The 10,563-nt window shown below is 34.7% G+C and overlaps 1 protein-coding gene across 1 annotated transcript in view; it reads right to left on the bottom strand.

The window, feature by feature from the left end:
- Positions 1–4,824, bottom strand: part of LOC107573815 (E3 ubiquitin-protein ligase HACE1-like) — an 18,768-nt gene extending 13,944 nt beyond the window's left edge. The window contains exons 1-5 of the mRNA XM_016260266.1: positions 4,815–4,824; positions 3,767–3,821; positions 3,328–3,417; positions 3,022–3,126; positions 1,244–1,319 (exon numbers count right to left, since the gene is read on the bottom strand). Of these exons, the coding sequence (XP_016115752.1) occupies positions 1,244–1,319; positions 3,022–3,126; positions 3,328–3,417; positions 3,767–3,821; positions 4,815–4,824 (336 nt within the window). The remainder of the gene's footprint in view (positions 1–1,243; positions 1,320–3,021; positions 3,127–3,327; positions 3,418–3,766; positions 3,822–4,814) is intronic.
- Between the last annotated feature and the right edge of the window lie 5,739 nt (positions 4,825–10,563).

Genomic DNA, 10,563 nt, shown 5'->3' with positions numbered 1-10,563 from the left:
TCTGCTGCACTTAAGGTTCCGAAGAGCACAGTGGCCTCCATTCCTTAAATGGAAGACGTTTGGGATGACCAGAACCCTTCCTAGAGCTGGCTGTCCGGCCAAACTGAGCTATCGGGGGGGAAGAGCCTTGGTGAGAGAGGTAAAGAAGAACCCAAAGATCACTGTGGCTGAGCTCCAGAGATGCAGTTGGGAGATGGGAGAAAGTTGTAGAAAGTCAACCATCACTGCAGCCCTCCACCAGTCGGGGCTTTATGGCAGAGTGGCCCGACGGAAGCCTCTCCTCAGTGCAAGACACATGAAAGCCTGCATGGAGTTTGCTAAAAAACACCTGAATAAGATTCTCTGGTCTGATGAGACCAAGATATAACTTTTTGGCCTTAATTCTAAGCGGTATGTGTGGAGAAAACCAGGCACTGCTCATCACCTGTCCAATACAGTCCCAACAGTGAAGCATGGTGGTGGCAGCATCATGCTGTGGGGGTGTTTTTCAGCTGCAGGGACAGGACGACTGGTTGCAATCGAGGGAAAGATGAATGTGGCCAAGTACAGGGATATCCTGGACGAAAACCTTCTTCAGAGTGCTCAGGACCTCAGACTGGGCCGAAGGTTTATCTTCCAACAAGACAATGACCCTAAGCACACAGCTAAAATAACGAAGGAGTGGCTTCACAACAACTCTGTGACTGTTCTTGAATGGCCCAGCCAGAGCCCTGACTTAAACCCAATTGAGCATCTCTGGAGAGACCTAAAAATGGCTGTCCACCAATGTTTACCATCCAACCTGACAGAACTGGAGAGGCTCTGCAAGGAGGAATGGCAGAGGATTCCCAAATCCAGGTGTGAAAAACTTGTTGCCTCTTTCCCAAAAAGACTCATGGCTGTATTCGATCAAAAGGGTGCTTCTACTAAATACTGAGCAAAGGGTCTGAATACTTAGGACCATGTGATATTTCAGTTTTTCTTTTTTAATAAATCTGCAAAAATGTCAACAATTCTGTGTTTTTCTGTCAATATGGTGTGCTGTGTGTACATTAATGAGGAAAAAAAATGAACTTAAATGATTTTAGCAAATGGCTGCAATATAACAAAGAGTGAAAAATGTAAGGGGGTCTGAATACTTTCCGTACCCACTGTATATATATATATATATATATATATAACAATTTAAAATCATAACTATGAAATGATTATTACTGCTGTTGTTAATTGAGTCTCAAATGTGCAGTTTTGTCATCATACTCACAGCAGTGAGACCTTCATTATTGCAGATATTAACATCAGCATTATACTCTAACAGTCTGCCCATACACTTCTTCTGTCTGTGAAAATATAAGACCACATGGGAAAATGGGACATCATGGGACTCAACATAAATGCATTTCTAGGTTACCATTTTTGCATGCAATACACACAAATGCGTAGGCTATGTAAACAAAGCATGCCTAAGAGGCCATGGATTATGATTATTTTTCTTTCTTGATCTTCTTTCGTGATCTCAACATAACAAAAGTTGTTGTTTTTTTTTTACAATGATTGTTTGATTTTTAAAACACAATGTGTCGTGAGTCTTCTGTTGCTATAGTACGAACACAACTTTGACACGCATCTGACCGACAGATAAACGATGCGCTCTTATACTGTATGTTGTCGATATTTTAGCTAATTTTGCTTCACTTAGTAATAACGTCTACAATCAATAAATATAGGCTAATTCATCACTGTTGATTTTTTTTTCCAGAGACAGTACCTTAAACATTTTGTTTGTGTAATTAACATGCTTAAATGGTCTAACAACAAAGCATCCAACACCGCAAACACAGGCGGAGCCCTTCAGAAAGATGCAGAGAACTAAAATCTTTTTGAGCTGCTTGGATTCAACTCACTGTATTTTCCTCATTCGCTGTATTTTCAAAATTATATATAATTTGTGATTTTTAGCCATGTAGGATATGCTGTGACTGATATCATGTGTGTTACAAGCTTGGGATGCTGTTTGAGAAGTGTGTGTGTGTGTGTGTGTGTTTTCCTACAAAGAAATGTAGAAAATACAAAAGATTACAACACTGTAGAACATCACTTAATTAAATTAGCCTATATATATTTTTTTACATATATAAATCACATTTCCTTTCAATATAAATTGAATGATTAATGATAAAGATTAACAATAAGGACAAAGATGCACATTACAAATACGTCATAAAAGCGCGTCCTAGATAAACAACATCCCCGCTTATTAACTAACAATCATGTACTTCAGAGATGCACAAATAAAGATATAAATGCAAACAGAATACTATACAGTGATGTCAACCTTGGTTTTAATAAGCAATAAGTTTAATATCACACCGAACGCTATAACGGTAGTGAAACTGTGATGAGTCATCTAGCAGTAAGAACGTAACGATAACAGATACACTTTCAAACAAAATAATCATATTGATTCAAGCATTTCATATTTATAAGTTACTTAAATGTCAGTAATGAACAATACTGCACAAATTATAGCGATCACGAGGAAGGTCCTTATTCTATCCCAAATGTGTACAGTAAAGTGGATATACAGTATACCAGTGGTTCCCAACCCTGGTCCTGGAGGCACCCCAACACTGCACATTTTGCATGTCTCTTTTCTCTGACACACCAATTTCAGGTCTTGGAGCCTCTACTAATTAGCTGATGACCTGAATCAGGTGTGTTTGATTAAGGAGACATGCAAAACGTGCAGTGTTGGGGTGCCTCAAGGATCAGGGTTGGGAGCCAGTAAAGTATACAACGCCCCATCAGTTATATTCAGTTCTACACTGCCACCTGTTGGCGCAGTTGTGTAACTTGGAGAACAACTTTTGCTATGTCGAGATCACAAGAAAATAAAGTTGTGATAACGAGAAAACAAGAAAGAAAAAGAAAAATAATCCATAACCTCTAGGACTTCCGTGCATGCGGGATAAGGACTAAGAAATGTAATTTGTTATGCTCCCAGCAGGTGGTAGTACTGGAGTTTATAAAACCCTCATCTACCCGTTTCTTGCAGCCAGATGCAGAGGTGTGCAGCCGGAGATATCCTGATAGTTTGGATTCGCTCCACGCTTTAACAGCAGGACAAGACACTCTACTGATCCACAGCTGAAACCACAACAAAAACTTCAGAGAACATGATCAAACTGGGTCATCAGAATATTACAAATAAATGTATTTAGGAAACACCCGGAAACCACTTCAGCGAGAGTTTTAGAATTTTAAAAGAGCAAATAGGGAACACATTAAAAAAAGAGGACGTGTAATTTCTGTAATTTTTTGTGATTGTGAAAAGAACAAAACTCTTACTTGGCAGCAATATGTAGAAGGCTTCTTTTAACACGTCCAAATGCGTAGTTGACATCAAACTTTGAGTTTAAAAGCAATTCAGAAACTGACCTATAAGCAAAAAAAACAATTTTAAATGAAATTAAAATGGCAATAAACATAACACAATTATTACATTCAGCTGTGTGGCCCAAGAGACGGGAGATGACTGCCGCCCAAAGATGATGTTAAGCTTGACATCCTCTTCTTTATCTTCCATTAAATGTACAGCTGTTGATCATTGAGCCTGTCATACATTCTGTACTGGAAACGTTGTACTGGGGAAGCTGCAGGAGTGGGTGGCCTTTTGGGTTTTGTTAGACAGGGACTAGACAAGTTATTGTGTGTCTGCTTCTCTTGGCCTTTTGTTAAGTCATTAATTGTGTTCCAGTTACATGCACAGGGTAACGGTGACACTTACCTGTGCTGGTCAGCCATGACCATGGGCATGAGGGTGTACACGGCTGTTTCACTGTCTATAAGAAGAAGAATACACATATTTCAAACATATTTTCTGCCAAACTATACTTGCAAACAGCTTTGGTAAATGGAAAATCTTATTATAAAATGTAAAATACATCATGTATGCCGGATCAAATAAAAAATATATAGTTTTACAATAAAGAAAATAAATTGAAAATCACTAAAGAGAGCAAAGTATACTTTCCACATGCATTACAGACATTTATGAATCATTTTACAATTTAGCATACATATGCTCATTGATGTTACTTTCTAACAATTTTCTTCATCATACATCCATTAAGAGAAAATAAACAATCTTATACAAATAATTGTGCACCCTCCTTTTCAATTTGTTTGAAATTACCTTGATGCCCTTTTTTTTAATGACGTTTAAATTTAAGAAGATATTTTATTTTGTTCATGTCCACAAAAATTCTGTCAGCTATGTTACTGAAATAATAACCTCCTGCAACTAAAAATGGTTTATTATAACGCCACGTGACCAGCACCATACATTGCTATTTTCTTCTGTGGTGGACAATTTCAACACAGTAATTTAAGTGTCCACCTATTTTTTAAATTTTTTTTCTCTCAATATTTTATCTGCAATAACATATTGTCAAGGAGTATATCAGTTGAATGTCAACTATTATAGGTACATTGTCATGGTTTGCAATATTTTTTTATGATTTCAATTCTAATGCATAATCAAATTTGAGGTTAACTTGATCAAGAAAATAACGTGGTTGGCAAAACAAGGCCTCCCATTGAAATAATGAATTAATAAGGTGAAACTGTCAAGGTTACCAGTTACGTAAGTTACCCCACAGAGCCAATTTTAGATGAAATGGATGTCATGACACTTCTGCATGACGTTGTCCACAGATGATAATGAATTGTCCATCATAATTATTTTTTCTATGTGTCAGAGAAAGTTGGGTGTGTGTGTTTGTCTGTGTGTGGGAGCAAACAATGTGTGCAATATTTAATGTGTCCAGTTTTACAATGGTCCATTGCCATAATTTTAGTGTATATATTACATCCACATAGGTTGAAATTTTGAAACTTTAATTCTTGTAATTAAGTATATTTCTCATTATAATCACTTGTCTTGATACTAGTAAGCTATAACACATCATATTTTATTAAAACCATATTAATAGTAGGCCTATAAATAGTTTAAAAACAATATAAATATTCTAAATGAGATGTTTATTTGTATATAATATAGATTAACGCTTTAAAATATTAAAATAAATCTTTAATACTTATAGGGGAGAGTGGGGTAAGATTAGCCATTTTTTTTACTTATGTGGTCCTCAAGATAAGTTAAAATGATGCAGAAGTACAATGAAAGTATCTATCCTAATGAAAGTATTCCGATCATTTTAAAAGATCAGAATGTATCTATGACAAAGGGTTCTAAAAAATATGGCTTTAAAAAAAAAGTGTTCTCATGGCTCCGTTTGCTCCGGGTTAAGTTGACCCGAGTCGAGTCAGTGGGTAAGATGCACCATCTGGGTGTAAAATGACCATCTGACCAAATCTGATTCAAAACCATGTGAAATAAATAATTAAAAAAATAATTTAATAATTTCCTTTTACAAACAGTCATCTTTCTTTTCATAAAGTTAACTTTAACAACATAAAACCAACAAAATGAAGTTTAAATTTTAGTATTTAATTGTTTGCATTTCTGAAACAATATGTTAAAAACCAAAGTTGTAGCCTTCCTAAAACCAGACTAAACAGAGAGTTTGTTGGCCGTTAGTGACTACAGGTGGAAAGATATATCTGATTATAACAATTCTGTGTTTTTCTGTCAATATGGTGTGCTGTGTGTACATTAATGAGGAAAAAAAATGAACTTAAATGATTTTAGCAAATGGCTGCAATATAACAAAGAGTGAAAAATGTAAGGGGGTCTGAATACTTTCCGTACCCACTGTATATATATATATATATATATATAACAATTTAAAATCATAACTATGAAATGATTATTACTGCTGTTGTTAATTGAGTCTCAAATGTGCAGTTTTGTCATCATACTCACAGCAGTGAGACCTTCATTATTGCAGATATTAACATCAGCATTATACTCTAACAGTCTGCCCATACACTTCTTCTGTCTGTGAAAATATAAGACCACATGGGAAAATGGGACATCATGGGACTCAACATAAATGCATTTCTAGGTTACCATTTTTGCATGCAATACACACAAATGCGTAGGCTATGTAAACAAAGCATGCCTAAGAGGCCATGGATTATGATTATTTTTCTTTCTTGATCTTCTTTCGTGATCTCAACATAACAAAAGTTGTTGTTTTTTTTTTACAATGATTGTTTGATTTTTAAAACACAATGTGTCGTGAGTCTTCTGTTGCTATAGTACGAACACAACTTTGACACGCATCTGACCGACAGATAAACGATGCGCTCTTATACTGTATGTTGTTGATATTTTAGCTAATTTTGCTTCACTTAGTAATAACGTCTACAATCAATAAATATAGGCTAATTCATCACTGTTGATTTTTTTTTCCAGAGACAGTACCTTAAACATTTTGTTTGTGTAATTAACATGCTTAAATGGTCTAACAACAAAGCATCCAACACCGCAAACACAGGCGGAGCCCTTCAGAAAGATGCAGAGAACTAAAATCTTTTTGAGCTGCTTGGATTCAACTCACTGTATTTTCCTCATTCGCTGTATTTTCAAAATTATATATAATTTGTGATTTTTAGCCATGTAGGATATGCTGTGACTGATATCATGTGTGTTACAAGCTTGGGATGCTGTTTGAGAAGTGTGTGTGTGTGTGTGTGTGTTTTCCTACAAAGAAATGTAGAAAATACAAAAGATTACAACACTGTAGAACATCACTTAATTAAATTAGCCTATATATATTTTTTTACATATATAAATCACATTTCCTTTCAATATAAATTGAATGATTAATGATAAAGATTAACAATAAGGACAAAGATGCACATTACAAATACGTCATAAAAGCGCGTCCTAGATAAACAACATCCCCGCTTATTAACTAACAATCATGTACTTCAGAGATGCACAAATAAAGATATAAATGCAAACAGAATACTATACAGTGATGTCAACCTTGGTTTTAATAAGCAATAAGTTTAATATCACACCGAACGCTATAACGGTAGTGAAACTGTGATGAGTCATCTAGCAGTAAGAACGTAACGATAACAGATACACTTTCAAACAAAATAATCATATTGATTCAAGCATTTCATATTTATAAGTTACTTAAATGTCAGTAATGAACAATACTGCACAAATTATAGCGATCACGAGGAAGGTCCTTATTCTATCCCAAATGTGTACAGTAAAGTGGATATACAGTATACCAGTGGTTCCCAACCCTGGTCCTGGAGGCACCCCAACACTGCACATTTTGCATGTCTCTTTTCTCTGACACACCAATTTCAGGTCTTGGAGCCTCTACTAATTAGCTGATGACCTGAATCAGGTGTGTTTGATTAAGGAGACATGCAAAACGTGCAGTGTTGGGGTGCCTCAAGGATCAGGGTTGGGAGCCAGTAAAGTATACAACGCCCCATCAGTTATATTCAGTTCTACACTGCCACCTGTTGGCGCAGTTGTGTAACTTGGAGAACAACTTTTGCTATGTCGAGATCACAAGAAAATAAAGTTGTGATAACGAGAAAACAAGAAAGAAAAAGAAAAATAATCCATAACCTCTAGGACTTCCGTGCATGCGGGATAAGGACTAAGAAATGTAATTTGTTATGCTCCCAGCAGGTGGTAGTACTGGAGTTTATAAAACCCTCATCTACCCGTTTCTTGCAGCCAGATGCAGAGGTGTGCAGCCGGAGATATCCTGATAGTTTGGATTCGCTCCACGCTTTAACAGCAGGACAAGACACTCTACTGATCCACAGCTGAAACCACAACAAAAACTTCAGAGAACATGATCAAACTGGGTCATCAGAATATTACAAATAAATGTATTTAGGAAACACCCGGAAACCACTTCAGCGAGAGTTTTAGAATTTTAAAAGAGCAAATAGGGAACACATTAAAAAAAGAGGACGTGTAATTTCTGTAATTTTTTGTGATTGTGAAAAGAACAAAACTCTTACTTGGCAGCAATATGTAGAAGGCTTCTTTTAACACGTCCAAATGCGTAGTTGACATCAAACTTTGAGTTTAAAAGCAATTCAGAAACTGACCTATAAGCAAAAAAAACAATTTTAAATGAAATTAAAATGGCAATAAACATAACACAATTATTACATTCAGCTGTGTGGCCCAAGAGACGGGAGATGACTGCCGCCCAAAGATGATGTTAAGCTTGACATCCTCTTCTTTATCTTCCATTAAATGTACAGCTGTTGATCATTGAGCCTGTCATACATTCTGTACTGGAAACGTTGTACTGGGGAAGCTGCAGGAGTGGGTGGCCTTTTGGGTTTTGTTAGACAGGGACTAGACAAGTTATTGTGTGTCTGCTTCTCTTGGCCTTTTGTTAAGTCATTAATTGTGTTCCAGTTACATGCACAGGGTAACGGTGACACTTACCTGTGCTGGTCAGCCATGACCATGGGCATGAGGGTGTACACGGCTGTTTCACTGTCTATAAGAAGAAGAATACACATATTTCAAACATATTTTCTGCCAAACTATACTTGCAAACAGCTTTGGTAAATGGAAAATCTTATTATAAAATGTAAAATACATCATGTATGCCGGATCAAATAAAAAATATATAGTTTTACAATAAAGAAAATAAATTGAAAATCACTAAAGAGAGCAAAGTATACTTTCCACATGCATTACAGACATTTATGAATCATTTTACAATTTAGCATACATATGCTCATTGATGTTACTTTCTAACAATTTTCTTCATCATACATCCATTAAGAGAAAATAAACAATCTTATACAAATAATTGTGCACCCTCCTTTTCAATTTGTTTGAAATTACCTTGATGCCCTTTTTTTTAATGACGTTTAAATTTAAGAAGATATTTTATTTTGTTCATGTCCACAAAAATTCTGTCAGCTATGTTACTGAAATAATAACCTCCTGCAACTAAAAATGGTTTATTATAACGCCACGTGACCAGCACCATACATTGCTATTTTCTTCTGTGGTGGACAATTTCAACACAGTAATTTAAGTGTCCACCTATTTTTTAAATTTTTTTTCTCTCAATATTTTATCTGCAATAACATATTGTCAAGGAGTATATCAGTTGAATGTCAACTATTATAGGTACATTGTCATGGTTTGCAATATTTTTTTATGATTTCAATTCTAATGCATAATCAAATTTGAGGTTAACTTGATCAAGAAAATAACGTGGTTGGCAAAACAAGGCCTCCCATTGAAATAATGAATTAATAAGGTGAAACTGTCAAGGTTACCAGTTACGTAAGTTACCCCACAGAGCCAATTTTAGATGAAATGGATGTCATGACACTTCTGCATGACGTTGTCCACAGATGATAATGAATTGTCCATCATAATTATTTTTTCTATGTGTCAGAGAAAGTTGGGTGTGTGTGTTTGTCTGTGTGTGGGAGCAAACAATGTGTGCAATATTTAATGTGTCCAGTTTTACAATGGTCCATTGCCATAATTTTAGTGTATATATTACATCCACATAGGTTGAAATTTTGAAACTTTAATTCTTGTAATTAAGTATATTTCTCATTATAATCACTTGTCTTGATACTAGTAAGCTATAACACATCATATTTTATTAAAACCATATTAATAGTAGGCCTATAAATAGTTTAAAAACAATATAAATATTCTAAATGAGATGTTTATTTGTATATAATATAGATTAACGCTTTAAAATATTAAAATAAATCTTTAATACTTATAGGGGAGAGTGGGGTAAGATTAGCCATTTTTTTTACTTATGTGGTCCTCAAGATAAGTTAAAATGATGCAGAAGTACAATGAAAGTATCTATCCTAATGAAAGTATTCCGATCATTTTAAAAGATCAGAATGTATCTATGACAAAGGGTTCTAAAAAATATGGCTTTAAAAAAAAAGTGTTCTCATGGCTCCGTTTGCTCCGGGTTAAGTTGACCCGAGTCGAGTCAGTGGGTAAGATGCACCATCTGGGTGTAAAATGACCATCTGACCAAATCTGATTCAAAACCATGTGAAATAAATAATTAAAAAAATAATTTAATAATTTCCTTTTACAAACAGTCATCTTTCTTTTCATAAAGTTAACTTTAACAACATAAAACCAACAAAATGAAGTTTAAATTTTAGTATTTAATTGTTTGCATTTCTGAAACAATATGTTAAAAACCAAAGTTGTAGCCTTCCTAAAACCAGACTAAACAGAGAGTTTGTTGGCCGTTAGTGACTACAGGTGGAAAGATATATCTGATTATAATTATATATATATATATATATATATATATATATAAATTATAAAAGCCTTGTATAATCTATAGTAACATTAAACTTATTTCATACTGCAATTCTGGGCAAATTAAAGGTGTGATTTTGCACGTTATAATGTAAGCTCATTAATGACCCCCTGTTTTTGTAAAAAAAAAAAAAAAACCCTATTTTGATTAGTGAATTGAAAGTATAATTTAATTAAAAAAGATAATGATTATTGTCTCTAATTGTCCTGTTTAGCAAAGCCCTCAAAACATGTATTATTTAGTGGTACAGTATTGCATGATTTGTAGATTATATTTAATAGTTTACACT

Source organism: Sinocyclocheilus grahami, unplaced genomic scaffold (genome assembly GCF_001515645.1).
Source record: "Sinocyclocheilus grahami isolate Dianchi unplaced genomic scaffold, SAMN03320097.WGS_v1.1 scaffold2041.1, whole genome shotgun sequence".
Taxonomy (NCBI): Eukaryota; Metazoa; Chordata; class Actinopteri; order Cypriniformes; family Cyprinidae; genus Sinocyclocheilus; species Sinocyclocheilus grahami.
Note: the sequence above shows the minus strand (reverse complement) of the source record. Positions and strands in the feature narration are given on the sequence as shown.